Raw genomic sequence first — 24,587 nt, 5'->3', positions numbered from 1 at the left:
ATGCTTAGAGTATATACAAATCGTTGGGGGGAATGAAAGTGAACAATTCGCATTCCAGTTCCTTAATGAAGTGCCATCTTGTGGAGGTGTTGTAGCTCTGACTGTTCTAAATGCTCATATCTGAAAGTATTGGTTATGTTACTTTGAAATGTTCTAACCTGCTTCAAAGTCACAAAAGTCATTTCTATCTTTTGTCTTTCAGTGTTGCTCTACAACATAAGTACCGATGTCAAAAGGAGGAATGGTTTTCCTTCGAGATTTAACTTAATATCTGATGGCAACTTGACTACTAGTTCAGGAAAAATTGCACTCTATCACAATATCATTAAATGTAACACTCATCAAGCACTTATGAGGGTAAGTTGAATCATTTTCCAGGTTGATTATACATAAACCAAGTAAATCTGTTTGCAGTTGAGAAATTCTTTCCTGCATTATTCTTCATATATTTTAGATAGCTGTGAAATTCCTGTTCTGAGGAAGAGTCACTGGACCTGAAACGTTAACTCTGATTTCTCTTCACAGGTGTTGCCAGATCTGCTGAGCTTTTCCAGCAACGTATGTTTTTAATGTTTTTGTTTGTGAAATTCCCCTGTAGCATTGCACGTAGAGAGATTAAACAAAGTGGTCATCAGGGTGAAGCAGAGTCCAAGAGAAGGGAATAATGTACCAGGCTAGAGTCACAGTTCAGCACCCATTTTAAACACACAAATTTAGTCTGTATATATTGTTAAATAAATTTGATGTTATTTAAAATAATAAAACTGACAGCAATTTGGAAATCAGAAGTTTATTCATAGAATTATAGAATCCCTACAATCCCTCCGAAGAGCATCTCACCAAGGCCCACCCACCCCCATTCCAACCCCATCTATGTCTGCATTTCCTATGGCTAATCCACATGGCCTGTAAACCCCTGGACACTATGAGACAATGTAGCATGGCCAATCCAGCTAACCTGCACAGCTTTGGACTGTGGGAGGAAACAGGAGCAACCCAAAGGAAGCCCTCAGGCACAGGGAGAATGATCAAACTCCATCCACAGCCACCTGAGGATGGGATGAAAACCAGGTCCCTGGTACTGTGAGGCAGCAGTGCTAACCACTGAGCCATCGTGCTGCCCTAAGCACAGGAGTTTTTCTGCAGTACTGACTGAAAAGCTGAAATTCTGAGACATCATTGTGAATAGAACAAATTTAAATTAGAAAGAAATGTTATGCCTGTGAAAAACAGTAGCTGTCGATCTCAGGAGAATTTCTCTAAACCTTTCTTGTTCATGTACCTGTCCAAATGTTTATAAATGTTGTAACTGTACTTTTATCTACCACTTCCTCTGTGTGCAAACATTGTCCCTCAGGTTCCTTTTAAGTCTTTCCCCTCTCACCTAAAACCTATGCCCTCTCGTTTTAAATTCCCCTACCTGAGGGAAAAGATCTTTCTCTATTCACCTTATTGATGCCCCTCATAATTTTATAAACCTCTATAAAGTCACTCCTCAACCTCCTATGCTCCAGGGAAAAACATGCCAGCCTATCCAGCGTCTCTTTATAACTCAAACCGTCTCTGAATTCCTTTTGCCACTGACCTATGAGGAAACCTATTGAAGTATCTGCAATCTGGGCACTAATAAACTTGATCTCTACTCAATGGATACAAGTACTGTGCCATTAGTGTACACATTTTAAAAACAGATTTGTAAATAACATTCCTATAAATGAAAATTATACAATTTTACATGAGGTTCTTTTGGCATACTTTGCAACATAATTTTCATAATTAACATTTGCATGTAATATGCTGCTGTTGAATATTTGCCTCACCTCCGTCTTGAACTCCTGATGTGAATTTCTGGCTGAAAGTGTACTCTGTTCCACATTTTCTCCATATGTAACTGTGTCTTTCCTAACAAGTTTTTAAAAAAAATCTGCTGAATACAGGATTTGATTTGCAAAGTCTTAACTCAAAATGAAATCCCAGCACTTAATTTATTTTGTGAATTAGTTGGAAAAACATTCCAATCGGAACTAAGTATGTGTTTTGCTGGAAAATCAATTATTGAAATAGGAATAATTACGGGGAATGTTGCTGATGTGATGTTTTTACTTGAAGAAAATATTTAGTGAAGTAATAAAATGAAAGTTATTACAATAGTTAAATGATTAATCTAGGTGATTACATGAGCAACCAAACTTTGGTGGAAAGGAGATTGAGAGAACTGGAGGTGGCTGCTTTTGTAGAAAGCATTGTAAGCTGCTTCTAAACTCTACAAAGAGATTTTTTAACAGAAGAAGGTAAAAAACTTGGTAAAAAAGTTGTTCTTAGTTGACTCATAAAGAAGAGAGACATGGAGATTCTAAGATTTTCATTGGGGGAAAAGGATCCATAGAAAGTGGATATAAAAGGATAGCCCAACTGTACAGGACCTACAGCATCCCACCTAGCGAATGGCTCCTGGACCGAGCAGAAGGAATGCCATCCAAATAAGACCTACAGGCCAAGGGTCAGCAGCAGTGTGCCTGAAGCTCAGGCTGTCATGTCAGATGTTTGAATGACCTCTGCATCTTTTGGCAGAAAGACCTTTCGAACGGTGGCCACCCCATGCCTGTGGTGATGAAGGTGACTGTCTCCTTGTGTTTTTATGCCTTGAGCTGAAGGTCAGGTTGTCAACCTGGAAGTGTCACTATTTCACCAGGGAATTTGCCACCAGTTTGAGAGGGGGTGACAGAACACGATCAAAGTAAGAGAGAGAGAGACTGGGTCAGGCCAAGAACGTGTTGATCGGGGGAATGGAAATGAGTGCCCAAGTGATGTGGAGGAGTGGGGTGAGGGTTGGGGGTCAGTGTTTTGATCAGAGCTGATTTAAATTGGAGTTGGAAGGAGGGGGAAGAGGGTGTTTTAATTGGATGCCATTCCCAGAATGGAGGTTTAAGGGTTTTCAGCTAGGTATCTAGATCTAGGAGGTAAGTGTGAAGGTACCTGCCCCCTGAATCCACCAAGTCCTCATTGCGAGGAAGTTACTGGACTCCCCAACCCTCCTAATGTTTAGGAGGCTTTGAATGATTATGTGACTTGCAGCCTCATTATCATGTTTAAAAAATATAGCCCACCTTCTTGGAGGTAGTTGGTTATTCACTCATCTTTTAGTTTCAGTTAAAATGGGAAATAAGCAGGTAAAGGTGGTTGTGGGTCACAAAACTGATTTTTCAGGCTTTAAACTTGGCTGTACACGTAGATTCCCAATCTGGCTCCAAGCAGACACTAAGTGGTTCAATTTAAGGTCAGCATCAGCCCAATGTATCAAATATATTACACAGACAGCAAACAAGTACAGTTACTCAAATCTGATTCATAATTTGTAGGTTTTAGAATATAACCTCTAGTTTTTGAAGAATAATTTCTGTGTTGGAGGTGAAATACAAGATAATTGGACATCTGATTGGAAAACTGATGATAACTGATGTAAATGTAGGACCTCGTGCTTTTTACACAGCTGAGATAAACATTGGTGACTTTGTAAGATCATGGGTAGAGTCACATAAGCTATAAGGAATGGGGATAATCTCAGTTTAATAGATCTAGAAAAATCACTCTTTCTTCAATAAATCATTTAAATTAACATAATTTCAGATAGAAAGAAATTGAAGCAGCTTTGTAAACATTTTTTGTGGACCTACTAAGTCTGGAGAAAGGCCTTTTTTATTATTCATATGGGCAAAAATAAATCAAAGAGTAGCATTTAAGGTAAAATCATTTATCATAATCCCAAAGCATGTCATGTTGCCATTGATGGAGTTTGGTTAGATGGCTTTTGCCTGTGTATTTTTACGAATAGAAGCAAGCAGTTTAGTTTGGGAATAGACAGAGGCAGTTGCAACTCTGCTTTATTGACTGCATCTCACAGAATTAGGAGAACCACGAGGAGATGTAACCAAGTTAAGCCTGGACTTCAAGCAGAAACAAACCTTTCAACTTCTTCATTCACTGGCTGGGGCTATATTTCAGCCAGGTTTTTGTGCAGGAAAAGCAAATGGAAGATTTGCTCTAGCTTCCAGCTAAAAGATAAAATCTATGAGTGTCCGTACAAAGCCTTGAGGCAGAAAGGAGCAGAATTAGTTTGGAAAGGTTTGGCAGATTCGCACCTGCCAGCAATCAAACATGGAACTGAAGCAACAACAATCATAAGGTATAAAATAAAAGTTGAAGGCTCGCTAGCTAGTGGATTGACCCATAAAATAATACCTCAGAAGACAGCTGGGAACACTGAAATTAATTATGAAAGGCTGTGGCATACTTCTGACTTTGAAATAACTGCCTGCAAGTGACTTGATGTAAGAATATGGGGCAGGGATACCAGGGAAAATAATTATTTCCCTTTTGACACTTCTGCCTTTTAAAAGATGATTATTGGGGGGATGTAAGACACAGGATTTTGGTTCGTGCTTTGCAGGCTGATGGGACACCATGCTGTGAACTGGAATGCTTGGCTTTTGCATAAAGGCATTTATTTCCTTTGAATTGATGCCCTTCAGCTGGTGCTACTTTGTCAGCCTTTCTCAGTCTAGCAAACCTTTCCTCAAATACTCTCTGCTCTACAAACATGATACACTGGATTGATATATTTCACCATCTGCATTACCTAGCTTCTCATGCTGACTACATAATTGGTTTATCAAGTTGAGTTCCTCCCTTCAGTATGAAAAGAATGTCCCAGTACAGTACCTTTCCTTTGATCATGTCTATCAGTGGATACCCTCCTGTTCAGACAGCACTGAGACATGGAACACGTAGGGATCCAAAAAAATGCATTAAGCCACTGAAGAAAAGAAGCCATTCAGAATTCCTCTGCTGGGGATTTCCTGGCTACTAATTAGCTCTGCACATCCACCATCAACAGAAAGTAAGCAGGGAATGTGCCATATTTATTTAAATTTTCAAATCTCCCCTGGTAGAATTGGGAGGCTGCCCAAACAGCATTTGAATTCATGGTCTGACAAAGAGTGCAACCGAGTTTTCCCAACAGTTAGTGAATGGTCGATTAATTAGTACTTCTTTACATCTATTGTCAGTTTCTAATCTCTCAGACCTGGATCCGATACCATTTTTTTTGAGCGGTAGTTTTAAATGTTTGTGCTCTCAGTTGGGAGCAATGTCCAGTATAATACCTATTGGAAAGCCAAGGGAAACATTATTTATTGTCTTCTGTGAACTAATTCTAAAGCTTGGAAAAAGTTGGTCAGCAAATACATACATTTCCACTGGGTTCAAATCGTGCCAAGAGCATGAATTCAGAAATTGTTTTTCTAGATCCCAAGGACAGTATTCCCATCTGAATGTCTATCTTTCTCCCATCTATGTTCTCTGCTGAAGAAGAAACCAAATTAAACCAAATGGGTTTTATTAAATATATGAAATATGAGAAAAGTGGTTTGTAATATTAAGTAATTGCAAATATAATTAAAGATGTTGGATAAATCAATAGTTTGAATTTGATTTATCCTATTTTACAGGAAACTAGGGATTGAGAAATCACTAGATTTTTTTAGGCCTTACATAGTCTGAGAAAATGAACCAGATATCAGTGCCTTTAGTTTCAAATGACAGCTTCACAAGTATTACACTGCACTGCCTGAAGCACAGTGTAATACTGGTGAAGCTGTTAAGGGTAAATGTTTGATTATCTCTCAAATGAAGTGTTTACTAGAATGCACTTAAGTTCTATTAATTCAGAGAACAGAATAATCAATTGGTAATTAGATACATTTAGTTAATATACTGCAGATATATAAGAGACCTTGTGGAAAATTAATACGGATTAAATGACATTCAATTTAGGTCAAAGCAAGCAAGCATATATGTATGAATGGAAACAGTGAGCCTTTGGAAGGACGAGCATTGTCTGTCACTACTTACACCTGGGAATAATTTAATCAAGTCCAGCATTGTAATAGTCACAGCTTGAAGCTGTTTACAATGCTTACACAAATAACTTGGGATATTTTGCACAGTAGGTGGTTAGAAATCAAGAAGTTCCTTTTGAGTTAACTACATAAAGCACTTTCCATGAGATTCAATTCCAGAGCTACCAGCTACTTTCATCACAACCTTACTCAAATGGATATTCTATGTATATGAGCCTGAACAGTCAATATTGAAGAGCTAGTTAGCTGAGGGGGGCATTGTACCTGTTTCTGAACCTGTTTCTGAACCTGTATTTCTCTGATATGCACCTTGCAGGACAGGAACTGAGAACAGTGATTCCAGCTAAGATTATTCTTCCTAACAGAGGCTATTGAGGCCTTTTGCATTTAGTCGCCTCTGTGTTAGCTGTCACTAAATAATTTGTCATAGACCAGGAATGGAATTGCAAACTTCATGGCAGTACACCTTAAAGGGTGAACTCGCAGATTTTTCAAACCTGGAAGAAAAGTTTTGGAAATATATGATAGGCTAGTCAGGATGTGTTATGATGCTTAGGGCATGCAGCTTCTGCTGTTTGGCTGTATTTTATTTTCCCCTTTGAACTTGGCTCTCAACTTAGCACTGAATATACAGTTTTTTTTACATGTACCACTGGACTATGAAAAAATACAACATTCTGCATTAATTATTGTAGTTTCTTCCAATTCCATAATGAAACTGATGTGTTGGAACAGATGTGAATAGTGACATTGTTTCACCATATTCCTAATTTTTGTTTGATTTATGAGGTTGTGCAATTCCATGGGCGATAGTAGCCTTCTGATACATTGCCAACATGGCCATTCTTCATCTCGATATTAAATGTTAATTTGTTGTTTAACTGGGGGAACATCACAGGTGATGGCAGTCCTTTCTCAATCAAATCCACCTCTGTGTCTATGTCACGTTCTACTTACTGACTGATACCTTTTTACCTACTTTCCCAATAAAATTTATTGACTCCCATTTTCTGGCTCTAAAACTGCATCTTATTAAAATTTGTAGATCCTGTCATATTTCCATTCAGAAGTTCTATGTCAGCAGTTCCTCTGAGGATTTCAAAGTTAATTGTGTCAACATCTGGAGACATCTCTTTTGTCATGTTTTTAATCAGATTTTCCCATTAACGTGACAGCCTGTGACACTGCAGTTCTGGCTCTGCAGAACTATTTCTCGTCTCTCGGTTGCCTCCTTAAGCTATCATAATGGAGCTGATTTAAGCAGGTGGAGTATCAGAATTAGTGGCCCTCATATTAATCGAAAGGCAGCACACGTGTGAGCAAAACCCAGAAGTCACATCAGTGGGTCAGAATTTGCAATTGAAACTGCGTTAAAGTAATCAATTTTGAATTCTGGGTTTTACATCTCCAAGATGCATAGCAAGCGTGATGTGCACCAACATGACACTGTTTCCATTGTAAAGGTGCATTATGCAAATAGAAGTTGGGGAAGTCAGGATGTGCTGATGCTGAATGCTGCACATGGAGCAAAGGAGCACCTATGACTACTAACACATCCTTGCATTTGTGGCTGGCTACAGTTTGAGCAAGAGCAAAATGCCTTTACTCACCCATATCATTGGAGACAAAAACCAGCTGCTTTCATCAAGAAAGTGAATTGGAAATGAACAGTAGGAAATCTCTCCTCCAATCCTGGATGCAATGCAAGAACTAATTTTAAAGACTAAGAAGTCTGGACAATCAAGCACAGTTTTGTGGAGGGTTTTGGGGTGGTGATGGCCTAGTGGTATTATGGCTAGACTTTTAATTGAGAAACTCTGATAACAACCTGGGGAACTGGGTTCAATTCCTACCCTGGAGGATTGTGGAATTTGAATTCAATAAAAATCTGGAGTTATGAGTCTAATGATGACCGTGAAACTACTGTTGATTGTCAAAAACACATCTGGTTCACTAATGTCCTGGTCTGGCCTACGTGTGACTCCAGACCCACAGCAATGTGGTCGACTCTTAACTGCCTTCTGGGCAATTATGGATAGGTAGTAAATGATGGCTTAGGTAGTGACACTCATATGGATGAATAGTAGTGAAAAAGAAGATTCTTAACTGTGCTTGAAGTCCACTAGCCATTTATTTTTGCTCACCAAGCACACTCCATTACAACAGACCTCCCATCCACTAAACTTCTAGTAGCACAGTCTTAATTTTCTTTGACATTCAACATTTCCTTCATTATCAATTCACCATTGTCACCTTCCCTAGCTCTTACACAGTGTTCTCCATTTGACTCGTCGTTACCCTCATCAAATGCACTGCACCTATCGGATGAATATCTGTTCTTTGCTCACACATGTGTTTCTTTCACCACATAGAGTCAAAGAGCACAGAAACAGACTGACCATTTGGTCCAACTGGTTCATGCAGACCGGATATCCTAAATTAGTCCCATTTGCCTGCACTTGGCCAATATCCCTCTAAGTCCTTACTATTTTGATACCCGTCCAGATGCCTTTTAAATGTTACAATTGTACCAGCCTCCACCACTTCCTCTGGCAGCTCATTCCACACACACACCATCTTCTGCGTGAAAAAGTTACACCTTAGAGCCCTTTTAAATCTTTCCCCTCTCATCCCAAACCTGTGCCCTCTAGTTCTGAACACTCCCACCGCAGGGAAAAGACCATGTCTATTTATCGTAAACACACCCTCATTTTATAAATGTCTATAAGGTCACTCCTCAGCCTCTGACGCTCCAGGAAAAACAGCCCCAGCTTATTCACCCTCTCCCTAAAGAGCAAACTTTCCAACCCTGACAACATCCTTGTATATCTTTTCTGAACTTTTCAAGTTTCACAACATCCTTTTGATAGGAAGAAGACCAGAATTGCTCACAATACTCTAATAGTTGCCTAACCACTGTCCTGTACAGCTGCAGCATGACCTGCCAAATCCTGTACTCAGTGCTTTGACCAATGATGGAAAGTATACCAAATGCTTTATAGGAAAGAAGATACAAAATGTAAGGAAGAGGAAGTGGTCTGGTTGTAGGCTGTCACAAACTGTGCAGATCACTGACATAGTGATGGAAATAAATGGAGAAATCAGAATTGTTCTCCTTCAGAGATGGAGAGACAGGGCATTCACCAATAGCTGGTGACTGAATTACAAATATCTCTGAAACATGTTTGCCGACTTCATTTCAGCAGTGTTGAGAGAGTAGTACTAGAAAAGCACAGCAGGTCAGGCAGCATCCAAGGAACAGGAGAATCAATGTTTCAGGCAACAAAAGGTCAATTCTCCTGCTCCTCGGATGCTGCCTGACCTGCTGTGCTTTTCCAGCACCACACTCTTGACTCTGATCTCCAGTATCTGCAATCCTCACTTTCTCCTACTTATTTCATCAGTGTCTAAACCTTAAGACTGTCATCAGACTGGCATTGTGTAGATGTAGAAACTCAAACAAAAATCCAAATCCAAATGTTCACTGGTTCTGCCTGTTGTGACCATAGGGGATGTCCCAGACCTATCCCCAACCATCTACCATTTGGCATATGCATTTATTTGCAGGAATCTGTGACCCTTCATGTATCCGAAATAGTGAGCCAGAAAGAACTAATATTGAGGTCCATGGTGATTTTTATAGCCAGTGCTAATGCATGGCCTCCAGGTCAGTGAAAGGAATAGGTCTTTCTGTGGGAGAATATAGATAACTGCTAACATCTGACATATCAACCTCCGCCTCTGGAATTTTTTTATTTTAAAATTCATTCATGGCACGTGGGTGTCACTTGAATGCAAATGTTACCATCTGCCATGGCATGAATCAAATGCAGGTCCCCAGAACATTACTAGGATCTCTGGGTTAATAGTCTAGCAAATATACCACTAGGTTATCAACTGCTATCAAGGTGCTGAAGCACTGCAGTCGCATAGGCCAGTGAGGGATGAGGTCAACGAGTGATTGCTCTGAAGCACTGCTATCTAAGAGGCCAATGAAGTTGAACCTTTGCAACCCCGGAGTTCTTCTCCTAAGGTTTTACATCGTGTTCTCTGTCTATGCATCTCAGTCCTGTACACAAGCTGTGTAAAGTATCTGTTGTATTACAATACATGATCAATGGACCTTTCACTCTAAACATACCAATTTTAAAATCAGCAGAGTTTAGAAAAATCTGCATTCTCTCAAAGCTCTTTGCCAATCCTTTGTCAGAGACTAATGAAACAAGCTGCTGTTAGTGAGATTTTACTCAGATGGGTAATGATAAGTTTATGTATCCCCTGAACTGCTGCTTAGTCTTGACTCTGTTTTACTAACCAGTTGCTTAATCCCCAGGAAGTCTATACTGGAGACTTTCAGGTTTAAAAATATCATTTGAAAAGATATCTTTCTGAGAATATTATTTGAAGCACAAGTACCCACCTTTTCACACTAATTAAGGTATCAACTTCAGGAACTGGTTATTTGCAGAATTTTAAACATACCTTTGTTAAAGGCTCAACGTTGGAATTGGATTGTAGCCGTGATTTCAAATCTACTTGTTTTAATCACCTACATAATCAACAACTTTCATTCTTAGGATTAAAACTCCCCTCATCATCTCAGGCTGCAGGTTCACTATTCACTAATGCCATGCACCATCCTCCACCCCACTCACCATCACCACCACCACCACTACTACATTTCCCCTGGTAGTAAGGATCTGCCCCATGGATGTAATTTTCAGGCTGTCAGTCTTCTCTGATTACTTAAAGCCAAATGCACCTTCATCAGCAGCTATCTTTTTGAGGTTAATTTTAGACATTTATTTCTAATAAGTCAATTCTACCAATGACTTGTACGTAATAAAGAATAGCTTAAACATTTCTAATATTTTTGGTGGTAAATTTATGCCTCTGATTTTGGCTTGCTGAAGAAATAGATTTTTGTTTTCTTTCATCTTATCAATATCAACTATAAGTTTGAACTGTCCAGAGAAGTAAAGGCTGATGCAAAGAGACCATTGAAAACCTCTGATATGTTTTGGCAATCAATCTGAACCAGTCCTGAGAAATCTTGTGACCCTATTTCCCCTTTAGTGATCTTTTTATTAGCCTTGCATTCTTAAGCAGGCTAAAACCAATATTACAGCATCTACTCTCGACTATCGTGGGGTGGTGGGGTGGTGCAGTGGCTCAGTGGCTAGCACTGCTGCCTCACAGCGCTCTGGACTTGGGTTCAATTCCAGCCTCAGGGGACTGTCTGTGTGGAGTTTGTACATTCTCCCTGTGTCTGTGTGGGTTTCCTCCGGGTACTCAGGTTTGCTCCCACAGTCTAAAGATGTGCAGGTCAGGTGAATTGGCCTTGCTAAATCGCCCAAAGTGTTTAGGGATGTGTAGGTTAGGTGCATTAGTCGGGGTAAAATGTAGGGAAAAGGGTTTGGCTGGGATACTCTTTGGAAGGTTTGTGTGGACTTTTTGGGCTGAAGGGCCTGTTTCCACACTATAGGGATTCTATTCAAGATTCACAAAATCTATATTATGCATATGGATTCTATGAATTTTGATTAGTTGGTTGAGCTCACTATTGCAATGGTAAATATTTAAAGATATGTGCACATTGATAATGTGTTATTCACTGAATTATGTTTCTTTTTCTTTTAAAAGAGGGATGTCAGGGATATTTTGACACCAGTTTACTTTGAAGTATCATATTCCCTGGAAAAACATATTACTAAGAATGAATCGACAGATGCTTTCCGACCACTCCAACCTGTTTTGCAGAAAACAGGAAACCAAACAAATGAAGTCAAAAATAAGGTTTGCATTTAATTATATTTTTTATCCATCCAGTGATACAACTGAAGACTTTGGGGTAGAAATTGGTGTGTGCTGCATTGATAGCTGAGTGTGGTTCAGGGTTAACAGGACTAATCGTTAGTCATGTTATCTTCCATCTGACCTTCTCCCTCCAAAAGTACACTAGATACCAGTTTTTTGACCACAGTTCCCAAGTTACAATACTCTTAATGTCCATTTCAGGATCCATGCTATATTTGACAACAGATGTGCAGAGCATGTAACATTTGAACTATGGTAGCCGGTGATGCTTAAAGAAACATCCAGTAGCCCCTGAAGAGTTAATTTATCTGAATGTGCTGTCAATAGAGCCAGATTATTATTTTTGCCTCCCCAACACTATTGTAAGGTGTTGCTGGCTTGTGCTCACTCTCCTTTTTTCACCTCCAAATCTGTGAAATTGAGATCAGGACCACAATACAACCATCACCTATAAAGTGGCGATAATGAGGATTTGTACCTTTTCTGTAAATTTCAGCTGTGTTATATGGTCTCAGATATAATTACACAGAGCTTTGAATTATACATTATCATGATAAGCTTTGTTTTTATTTATTGTTTCATTTTACATATTGTACATTTACTCTTACATTCTTTTTTGAACAGACCTATTTTGAGCGATATTGTGCATTTGAAAATTGTTCTGCTAACCTCCAGGTTTCTGGAAAACTGCTGCTAACAGGGTGGGTGATGTACATTATACAGTTGTGTGTTAGTTCTTTTTAGTATGAATTTTCTGTTTTAAGTACATACTTGGTAAAGCATGTTAAAGAAATGATGTTCTCAGTAATTATTTCAGATATTCTGCCTCAGCTAGACCTTCCTACATTTTGTGACATGATGTTTGATTAGTGATGCTGTAGCTGGTCATCTGTTGGTTATCAATTTCCAGTCTGTCCTGTTTCAACCCTGCTAACCAGCTAAGCTTGAGAAATAGCTAAGGCGAGTTGAGTCTCCAAAGATCTTTACCCTACCACGTTGCTATCTAATTTCGTCTTCATCTTTCACAAATGAAACAGCTTTAGTCAAGTGTTCAAGAAATAGAAATCCAGTCATGTGTCTGGACGGTAAGTTCAGTTGCCTCTTCCCCTTCCTTTCGCCTTTGCCCACTAACCCAAAGCCCACAGAAATTTTTTAATGAACACTGGGGGAAAACTGAAGCTATTGTTTTTAGTTCCTCCCGCAATTCTTGTAGTTGATTTATTCTCTATCTCATTGTCTTAGACTAAACCAGACTGTTTGTATTCTTGACGTTCTAATCAATTAACCCAATAGCTCTTCCACAAAAGTCATTTATTTTCACCGTCAGAGTGGTTCCTTCTTCTGTCAGTATCAAAATCTGCTCAAACATTTTAAAATTTTTTTGTCTTTAGACTTGAATTTCTGTGCTCCTATTTTCTACTGTAATAAAATTTGTATCACCCAAACTCTGCCATTTAATATTAATTCCCACTCAAATTCCACACCTACCTCAACTGCCTACATTGGCTCCCTGCTCCCAAGCATCTCAAATGTACCATTTCCATCCTTATTTAATTGCCTTCATGGATTTGCTGTCAGTCAAGCCTGCTCCGGCCCTACAATCTACATCCCGCCCTATGGTTAATAAAGTCAGACAGTCATGCAGTTTGGAAGCAGACCCTTTGGTTCAACTCCTCCAAGCTGACCAGGTTCACTAAACTGAACCAGTCCCATTTGTTTGCATTTAACCTGTATTCCTCTAAATCTATCCTAGTCATGTATCTGTCCAAATGTCTTTTTTAAATGTTGTAATTGTACTCACCTCTACCACTTCTTCTGGCAGCTCATTCCATATATGCACCACTCTCTGTGTGAAAAGGTCGCTTCTTGGATCCCTTTTAAATCTTTCCCCACTCACCTTAAAACTATGCCCTCTAGTGTTGGACGCTCCTAACCTAGGGAAAAGATCTTGGCAATTCTCCTTATTTATGCCTCTCATGATTTTATAAACCTCTGTAAAGTCACCCCTTGGCCTCCTATGTTCCAGGATAAAAGGTCTCAGCCTATCTAGCATCTCCTTATAACTCAAACCTTCAAGTCTAGCTGACATCCTTGTAAGTATTTGCTGCATCCTTTCCAATGTAATAACATTCTTCCTATAGCAGGCTGACCAGAATTGTATGTAGTACTCCAAAAGTGGCCTCACCAATGTTTTGTACAGCAGCAACATGTCGTCACAATTCCTAAACTCCGTGCTCTGACCAATGAAGGCAAACATGCCAATCGCCTTTTCCCCAACCTTGTCTACCTGTGATGCCACTTTCAAGGAATTTTGAACCTACACCCCTGGATCTTTCTGTTTGACAACACTCCCCGAGCCCTACCATTAACAGTGTAAGTGCTGCCCTGGTTTGTCTTGTCTTGTTCATCTGACTTTTGTATCCCTTTCCCTTTCACCCAACAGTTGGCTGCTGTGTCTTATAGCCGTTGAGATTCCCTGCACTAGAATTCCATTTCATAGACTCTTCTGCCTTTCTACCTCCCTGCCTCCTTGAAAGTGCCCTTTAAAATACAACTCTCCAAACGTTTGGTCATCCTTTCCATAAAATTGTTTTTAATTTTACCATTTAATACCATATAAAAATGCCATGGAACAAAAAAGAAACAAGTGTGGATGCTGGAAATCTGAAACAAAAATGTAAAATGCTGGGGAAACTCAACAGGTCTGGCAACATCTGTGGAGAGAAATCAGAGTTAACGTTTTGGGTCCAGTGATCCTTCTTTGGAAGTTCTTGTTTTGTTTCAAGGAAACAAAAGTTTTGTTTCAAGTGCCATGGAATTTGATTTATAAATTTTGGGGTGTTCTCTCAATTAAAAGTTTTGTTGGTGTTAGGCAGAAGCTTGGCAACTTGAAGTAGAAAACTATCAGGCCACATGTAGGCTTTAGATTTGTCCAGCAGTGGAAATAGGTCAATCATTTACTGATGAAGACAGATTTCTGTGAAATCATAATGAGTTTCTGTGAGAGAGGGCTGAATCAATTGCAGCATGCTGTATCCACATTGGTGCCATCAGAAAGTATAAACTTTGAACAATCTTCTGCTAACGTTTCCTGATGCTGAAAGCAATGAATTGCAATCAGTGTTGCGACGATAGTCATAATGATAAGTATCATCCTCTTGTTACCATTACCTACTTTGAACATATCTGCTAATGTCTGGATGATCTATTAATATTGAACATCACCTTAGACAAAGTGACGATAATCATAACATTGGCAAGGAGCTGATAGAATGAATCGTGCACCAGAATTGTTGCAGCAAAGACTAGCATAACAAAACTCCAGAAAATCTTCATTAACGTCTACTGAAAGATGGTGAAATCACATTTTCTATTTCCCTTAATGCCAGCTGATATTTAAGCATATGTACCAACTGTAGAGTGAGAAACAAATCTTTCACATCCTCGGAAGTAAATTGAGTTGATTTCATCTCCTTTGCAGTGAAATACCCATTTGTGAAGAAACCAAAACCTGTTTAGGGCCTTGCTTCATTTAAATGGAACCTGCAAACTGTAGGTATAAGACTAGTTTCTGGATTAAAATATACAGGAAATTATTTTTGTACTTTTCCTCCACAAAACATATCCATATTTAATTCTAAGGCAGGAATGAAGGCAAAGTGCCGTTAGGAATGTTGTGAAGCCAATTGAAGCACTTCACACATGGTGCAAACTCTACTTGTGATTCCTTAAAATTGCAATTGGGCTCTGCACTTCATCTAAAGACACCCAAATTGCATAATTAAGGGACCTATTCCCTGAAACTGGACTGTTGGCATTAAGTTGGCAATATGTCTAATGACTCATTTTGAACCCATTTCAATCCTATGAATGTTGATATCAGACAGTTAAAATTGGCCCAAGTAAATACATAATGAAACCAAGCATGGAGTTGCTTTTAAATAAGCTTTTTCACAGAATTTGATTACAAATTCATAATTTGCTACTTCAATCTTTTCAATCTTGGGTGTGTCCTTCACTATTTGCCTTGTTTTTAACCAGCATTTCTTAAATAAAAAATCTTTCTGTTCTATATGCTATGGTATCAACATAACTGGGCAGGATTAGATTGTGTGCATAGAGATTCATTACAAGGATGGTTTTGCCTCAGCTTAATAAAGTGGAAAACATGTTTACTAATTTGCAAAGCATATTCCTTGGATGTTTCTATTTAAACAGATTAGTTTTAATTTCTGCATGCAAATTATGGCATCTTCCAAACAACCCAAGTACTTTGCCTGCAGTTTCATGTAATATAAAAGTAATTTCCTGCACTACCACCTTTTAATGAATTGTGTATCCATATACCTAAATCCATCTATTCCACAAATAAGTCTTTTACAGTAGGATTTCTTTCCCTAATCTTGCAAAATGTATTACTTCAGATTTTTGTACCTTGAACATTTGAATCACCTGATCTGCCCATCTGTTAACTTAGTGCTCCTTTTGGTATCTTTCCTTGTTCCAGTTTGCCACTTGACTTTCCGTTTGCACACCAGTTTTGTGTTTTGCTCACATAGTTTTCAATCCAGGTTAATATTTATAAGTGCACCCTTAATGCAGATCCTTGTGAAATATTAACCATTGCATCATCTACCATCTCAGTAGATGTGAGTTGGTGCTATCTACATAAATGTTGGTGCAGATAAATATTCATCTGTGGCACTGGCAGAGCCTAAAGCAGAAGGAAGTAGCTGATTTCTTAGCAGGGGAAGAAAAAAAAATTGTATAGCTTGTGTTTGTATTCATTGGAGTTTAGAAGAATGAAATGAGACTATTTTGAAACAGACAACATCCTGAAGGGTCTTAAAAGGTGGATGGTGAAAAGATGACTCATTTTAAGAGAGATGAAAATTAGGGAGCACAGTTTAAAAATGTGATCTCCTTTATCGATGGAGGTAAGAAATTTTCTTCTCTGAGAGTTGGTGGTTCATGGTATTCTCTTCCAGGGAGCAGTAGAGGATGTGTCATTCAGAATTTTTAAGGCTTTAGTTCGATAGATTTTGATTGACAAAGGAATAAAACGATATATAGGATTTGCAGGAAAGGAGACTTGAAGTCAAATAGTTGCCTTCTGCTCCTAACTAGTATTTTTGTTCATAAATTGCACCCTTTTCATCTCATAATTGAATATTACTAATTGCTGACCAAGGTTTTATCACTTGAGGAAAATGATTGTTTAATCTAGTCAAAGTTCTCTATTTCAATCTCACTTATCTTTTTCCAGTTATGTGTACTTGTCTTCTACTTTTTTCATTTTCTCTTACACTGTACCTAATTATAATATGGCTTTGTTTCTAAGTGTTCCCTGATTTTTAAATTGTCAACTTGCACTGTTTAATTTCCATAGCCAGATTAAGCAGAGCTTTCTAGCATTTTAGAATGTTAACGTATTAACTGTGAAAACGTTTTCAAACAGAGAATGCAAAGCTTTCTCACTGCATTATCCCTTATTTACTTCATTTTGTAATAAACTTGCTATAATCTAATTTCTAAATATAATATGCCTTTTAAAATTAACTACAATTTTTTTCCTCCTTTAATTGGTCTGTGGTAAATAATGTATCCCACTAAGATAGCACTACCTTTTAGTTCCTCACTTGAATCTGATAGGATCCTGTTTGCACCAACTCTCCAGTAAAATCCTGATATAGTGGCACTATATTTTATTTTTATGTAAAGCTAATACCTATCATCAATATCCCTCTTCCCTCATCCACTATGTTCTTGAAATTTAAACATAGGAATATTTCATTATGAATCCCAATCAAGCAACAACAATATTTTACCCATGTTGGTCTGTTATGATATGGTATTTTAATTAATTTTGTATCTAAGCTTTTTTGTTTCTTATGGCTTGTGCTTTATTTTACACCCATTTCAGTTTGGATTCCCATGGTTTAGCAATTTTCTCTTTTTTATCTTTCCATATCCTAACTTTTTTTGGTTCTGTTCAATTTCTTTACAGCCTTTTAAATATCTTCCCACAAGCTGCTGTATTTTACAAAGCTTATTTTCCTTTCTGAACTCCCGCTTCTCTCTCACTGTTCATTATCCCCACCTTGCCATCCTCACCATTATTGGTTATCATGATATGGTCACTTTTGAAGTTATTTTATGACAATTTGACATAAAGTGAAAGTAATAGTTTGAAACTGACATAGTCTAGTATCTGTTATGCATAACTCATACAACATAAGTAAACCATTTTGGGTTGGTTATATAAAAGAGGGCAACAAGAAAATTCATAAATGAAACCGGATAAAGCAATCAAGAGTGTGAGGGAAAGTGTAAGTGTGAAAAACACACAAGAGGCTTAGTTCAACTTGTCTGAAAAAGAAATCCGTTTTGTTGCGCGGACTAATACTTTGAGAATAATTGAAATGATTTGTATTTTGCAAAACAAACTAGGATCAAGTACATAGAAGTTAGTTCAACTGTTCATATCATTGAATATTTATTTGTTCATCTTTGTAATTCTTTGTTGGCATCGTTTGCTAATTTCCCAGTGCTTTGTCTAATTAAAACAGTATATCATCTAAAATTGTATTAGAAGAAAATGCCTCAACAGGAGCTGCTGCAGGTGCTATGGAACATGATGACCCTAATCATCTCAAATGCTGATAATGGGCAATTTAGTTCTACCACTCCCTAGATGCAATTACACAAGATTTGGCAGAATGCAGCACAATCTAATTTCAAGGCTAGAACCATTTTTGATGGACTCAATGGCATTTTCCTTTTCCTTTTTTTGAGTGAAGGCCCATTCAGTCAAAAATACAAATCAGATGGTAAGAGTTGTTGTGGTTCTGTTCGCCGAGCTGGGAATTTGTCTTGCAAACGTTTCGTCCCCTGTCTAGGTGACATCCTCAGTGCTTGGGAGCCTCCTGTAAAGCGCTTCTGTGCTGTTTCCTCCAGCATTTATAGTGGCCTGTCTCTGCTGCTTCCGGTTGTCAGTTCCAGCTGTCCACTGTAGTGGCCGGTATATTGGGTCCAGGTCGATGTGTTTGTTTGATAGAGTCTGTGGATGAGTGCCATGCCTCTAGGAATTCCCTGGCTGTTCTCTGTTTGGCTTGCCCTATAATAGTAGTGTTGTCCCAGTCGAATTCATGTTGCTTGTCGTCTGTGTGTGGCTACTAAGGATAGCTGGTCGTGTCGTTTCGTGGCTAGTTGGTGTTCGTGTATACAGATCGTTAACTGTCTTCCTGTTTGTCCTATGTAGTGTTTTGTGCAGTCCTTGCATGGGATTTTGTACCCATTCTCAGGATAGGGTTCTAGGTTCAACTATCTTCAGCTGCTTCATCAATGATCTACCTCCATCATAAGGTCAGAATTGGAAATGTGCAATCATTGGCGAACAATATTCAGCACCATTTGTGACTCTTCAGATACTGAAGCAGTCTATGTTCAAATACAACAAGACCTGGACAATCTCTAGACTTATGCTGACAAGTGATAAGTAATATATACACCATACTGTTATAACACAAAGATGAACCCCTCTGATAATTAAACGCAAGCACCCAAAAAAGCTCACCTTACCTCATAATCTGTTAAAGTATATGACAGAGAACTCACAAATTCCATTATTTAAAGAAAATAACATTTTTTAACTCTAACAATGAACATTAAACAATTGTTCACAATTCTAAGACCCACTTTCTCTTAACTGCTTATTATCTGCCTCCAACTCTATAACAATATGCTGTTCCATAAGACACTTATTAAAGTGACATCAACTTAATTTCAAGGCAACACAGTGACTGTCGTCTTCTGTGTCAGTCTTCTTCTTGCTGAGGATCTCTCTGGGACGTTGTCTTTCTTTTTACTGTGAGTATGTTTCACATGAAAAGGTTTCTTTTGATAGAGAGTGTTTCCTAACTTCTTGGAGAGCAAGATGTTAGATCTTCAGGCATTTCTGTCTCAATGGCAGTTCTCTCTCTGACCAGTTTTCAAAAGGTCCGCATTTTATAACCCCCTCAACATCAGATTGTCTCATTGGTTCGATGTTGGCAAAATAATAAATTTAAACTTGATTGGATTTTACTATCCTGGAGCATAATTTAAAATGGTTAAGTTTGAATTGTTGTCAAAACCGCAACCAACTCAGGAAAACATTTCACAGCCAAATGTTACGTATTTTCAATTTTACAGTATACTCTGGGACTGCCATCTAGTCATATATGCAGATGCTTTTAATCTCTCAGTTCAGAACAGCATTCACACTCTCTTAAAGGGACAGTACACGCCTTCAACTTCATAACAACTCAAATGCTAGGGAAAGGCTGTTTTCAATAAGGGACAATCCAACTGCTATTCTTTGATGCCACCATCACTGAATCCCCCCACTACTAACCTCCTTGCGTTTCCCATTGACTAGAAACTGAATTGAATTAGATATATAAGGGAGAGTTGCTAAAGTCTTACCAGACAATAGGGCTGCTCTTTCATTAGAGTGTGAGATAACTGGTGGAGGATTTACCCTGAAGGTCACCATACCTCAAAAGAGATTACAAGGAGAACCCTTCATGGTAACCTCAGTTGTTCCGGGAATTGAACTAGTTCTGTTAGCAGCAATTACCTGCCCCAGCTCAGGACAACACTCTCACAGACCTGCAAAGGACCTCTACTGTTCTTCATCCACAGAAGAGTCCATACACTAAACAAACAGTTCTTCCTAGCCATATCGGAAATTAAAGACAGTAAGTACCAAAAACTTTCATGTACTTACTCCCACACTCTGGGTTCCTCAACTGTTCCAGAATCTTCCAACAGCCTCCGAAATCAGTCCGGCGCCATTAACCACGTGGTCGCTACAGCGCCCGTGGCAGCGACCGCCGCTGCGATCCATGACGTCACTTCCGCCCCCACCGACCTCGCAGCTTCCGCGATCGCCGCCCAGACAACTGCCTCCACGATCGCCAGGAAGACCATCGCCGACAGATTCGCAGCCTCCACGGCTGTTGAGAATAACACCGTTTCTTTTGTCGCCACAGCCACTTCCGCCCCCAGTGACATCATTAACCTGTACGACCACCCCGCTGCATGCATCTCCGTCCCCACGCTGATCTCCGTCACCACGCCTAACCCCGCCCCCACGCTGATCTCCGTCCCTGCCCCAACGCCCAACCCCACCCACATGCCGACCTTTGTCCCCTCCCCCATGCCCAACCCTGCCCCCATTCCCAGCTCCAGCCCCACACCTGGTCCTGGCTCCCAGCCCTGCCGTGTTTTCACCATCCCTCCAGAACTACCCCTCTCTGAGGATGAAAGATCAGTCCTCAGCAGAGGCCTCACCTTAATGCCACTATGCTCCTGGATTAACGAGTTCAACATGCGGCGTGACATTGAACAATTCTTCCGCCGCTTTCTTCTTCAACCAGGATTCCTGACCACCCTCTGAGGACCCCTTCTCCCGCCTCCAACACACCCCATCCACCTGGACACCCCATGCTGTCCTCTTACCTACCCTCGATCTCTTCATAGCCAACTGCCACCGCAACTTCTCCACCCCTCTCACCCACTCCAACCTCTCACCCTCGGAACGTGAAGCCCTCCACTCCCTCCGTTCCAACCCCAACCTCACTATCAAACCAGAAGACAAGGGAGGCGCGGTAGTAGTTTGGCGCACCGACCTTTACACCACTGAGGCTAAACGCCAGCTCGCAGACACCTCCTCCTACTGCCCCCTTGATCATGACCCCACCTCCTACCACCAAACCATCATCTCCCAGACCGTCCATAACCTCATCACCTCAGGGGATCTCCCATCCACCGCCTCCAACCTCATAGTCCCATGACCCTGCACCGCCCGTTTCTACCTCCTGCCCAAAATCCAGAAACCTGACTGCCCCGGCTGACCCATTGTCTCAGCCTGCTCCTGCCCCACTGAACTCATCTCTGCAAACCTCGACACGGTCCTGTCCCCCTTAGTCCAAGGACTCCCCACCTACGTTCGGGACACCACCCACGCCCTCCACCTCCTCCATGATTTTCGCTTCCCCGGTCCCCAACACCTTATCTTCACCATGGACATCCAGTCCCTGTACACCTCCATCCCCCATCACGAAGGACTCAAAGCCCTCTGCTTCTTCCTTTCCTGCCGTACCAACCAGTACCCTTCCACTGACACCCTCCTTCGACTGACTGAACTGGTCCTCACCCTGAACAACTTCTCTTTCCAATCCTCCCACTTCCTCCAAACCAAAGGAGTAGCCATGGGCATCCACATGGGTCCCAGCTATGCCTGCCTCTTCGTAGGATATGTGGAACAGTGTATCTTCCGCAGCTACACTGGCATCAGCCCCCACCTTTTCCTCCGCTACATCGATGACTGTATCGGCGCTGCCTCGTGCTCCCACAAGGAGTTTGAACAGTTCATCCACTTTACCAACACCTTCCACCCCAACCTCAAATTTACCTGGACCGTCTCAGACTCCTCCCTCCCCTTCCTAGACCTTTCCATTTCTATCTCAGGCGACCGAATGAACACGGACATTTACTATAAACCGACCGACTCCCACAGCTACCTAGACTACACCTCCTCCCACCCTGTCCCCTGTAAAAACGCCATCCCATATTTCCAATTCCTTCGTCTCCACCGCATCTGCTCCCAGGAGGACCAGTTCCAATACCGTACAACCCAGATGGCCTCCTTCTTCAAAGACCGCAATTTCCCCCCAGGCGTGGTTGACGATGCCCTCCTCTGCATCTCCTCCACTTCCCGCTCCTCTGCCCTTCAGCCCCGCCCCTCCAACCACCACCAGGACAGAACCCCACTGGTCCTCACCTACCACCCCACCAACCTCCATATACAGCGTATCATCCGCCGTCATTTCCGCCACCTCCAAACGTAACACACCACCAGGGATATATTTCCCTCCCCTCCCCTATCAGCATTCCAAAAAGACCACTCCCTCCGTGACTCCCTCGTCAGGTCCACACCCCCCACCAACCCAACTCCACTCCCAGCACCTTCCCCTGCAAGTGCAAGAAATGCAAAACCTGCGCCCACACCTCCCCCCTTACTTCCCTCCAAGGCCCCAAGGGATCCTTCCATATCCGCCACAAATTCACCTGCACCTCCACACACATCATTTATTGCATCCACTGCACCTGATGTGGCCTCCTCTATATTGGGGAGACAGGCCACCTACTTGCAGAACGTTTCAGAGAACACCTCTGGGACACCTGGACTAACCAACCCAACCACCCCGTGGCTCAACACTTTAACTCCCCCTCCCACTCCACCAAGGACATGCAGGTCCTTGGATTCCTCCATCGCCAGACAATAGCAACACGACGGTTGCTTATCTTCCGCCTAGGAACCCTCCAACCACAAGGGATGAACTCAGATTTCTCCAGTTTCCTCATTTCCCCTCCCCCCACCTTGTCTCAGTCAAATCCCTTGAACTCAGCACCGCCTTCCTAAACTGCAGTCGTCTTCCTGACCTCTCCGCCCCCACCCCCACTCCGGCCTATCACCCTCACCTTAACCTCCTTCCACCTATCGCATTTCCAACGCCCGTCCCCCAAGTCCCTCCTCCCTACCTTTTATCTTAGCCTGGTGGACACACTTTCCTCATTCCTGAAGAAGGGCTCATGCTCGAAACGTCGATTCTCCTGCTCCTTGGATGCTGCCTGACCTGCTGCGCTTTTCCAGCAACACATTTTCAGCTCTGATCTCCAGCGTCTGCAGTCCTCACTCTCTCCTCTGTTAGCAGCACCCTGCATTGGAAACCAGCTGTCCAGCCAACTGTGCAAATGTTTGGATTCCAGTGACCTTGCTTCAGACTCTTGTTCTGAAGAAGGTTCACTGGAGGAAATAAGTAAATAAATAAATAAATTAATAAGCTACCAAGAGATATATTTAAACAAGTGATCGAAAATCTGGCAAAGGGATGAATGATACTGGAGGAAGTATGAAACCATGCATTTTGTCCGTATGAGTATAGATGTTATCTAAATGGTGAGAGACTGTAGAGCTCTGAGGTGTACATAGATCTGAGTATCTTAGTGCATGATTCGCAAAAGATGAGTAGTCAGATACAGCAAGTAATTAGGATAGCTAGTAGGTTGTTGTTATTTATTGCAAGGGAATTTTAATACAAAAGTAGAGTGGTTCTGCATAAATTATACAGGGCACTGGTGAAACTTTGTCTGGAGTAGTATATGCAGTTTTGATCTCCCTATTAAAGATATTATGTGAATGTTTTGGAAGCAATTCAGAGATGGTTTATTAGCCTAATGTTTGGAATGGGTGTGTTGCCTTATGAAGAAAAGTTGGGCAGGCTAGGCCTGTATCTGCTGGAGCTTAGAGGGTGACTTGATTGAAACATACAAGATTTGTGGGTGGCACAGTGGTTAGCACTGCTGCCTCACAGTACCAGAGACCCCGGTTCAATTCCCACCTCAGGTGACTGACTGTGTGGAGTTTGCACGTTTTCCCTGTGTCTGCGTGGGTTTCCTCCAGGTGCTCCGGTTTCCTCCCACAGTCCAAAGATGTGCAGTCAGGTGAATTGGCCATGCTAAATCGCCCGTAGTGTTAGGTGAAGGGGTAAATGTAGGGTTGCGCTTCAGCAGGTTGGTGTGGACTTGTTGGGCCGAAGTGCCTGTTTCCACACTGTAAGGAATCGAATCTAATCCTGAGGGGTCTTGATAAGGTGGAAAGAATGTTTCTTCTTGTGGAAAAATCTAGAAATAAAAGTTGCAATTTAAAAAAAATAAGAACTTGCCTGCTTAATTCAGGTGAGGATCATTTTCTCAGAGAATATTGGATAGAACTGTCTTTTTGGAAGACAGTTGAATCAGCGT

At 40.9% G+C, this 24,587-nt stretch overlaps 1 protein-coding gene across 1 annotated transcript in view; it reads left to right on the top strand.

The window, feature by feature from the left end:
- Positions 1–24,587, top strand: part of itga4 (integrin alpha 4) — a 170,470-nt gene that overhangs the window by 84,383 nt on the left and 61,500 nt on the right. The window contains exons 15-17 of the mRNA XM_072579090.1: positions 203–357; positions 11,562–11,714; positions 12,360–12,436. Of these exons, the coding sequence (XP_072435191.1) occupies positions 203–357; positions 11,562–11,714; positions 12,360–12,436 (385 nt within the window). The remainder of the gene's footprint in view (positions 1–202; positions 358–11,561; positions 11,715–12,359; positions 12,437–24,587) is intronic.

This window comes from Chiloscyllium punctatum, chromosome 10 (assembly GCF_047496795.1).
Source record: "Chiloscyllium punctatum isolate Juve2018m chromosome 10, sChiPun1.3, whole genome shotgun sequence".
Lineage (NCBI taxonomy): Eukaryota > Metazoa > Chordata > Chondrichthyes > Orectolobiformes > Hemiscylliidae > Chiloscyllium > Chiloscyllium punctatum.
This window is presented reverse-complemented; position numbering and strand designations above follow the sequence as displayed.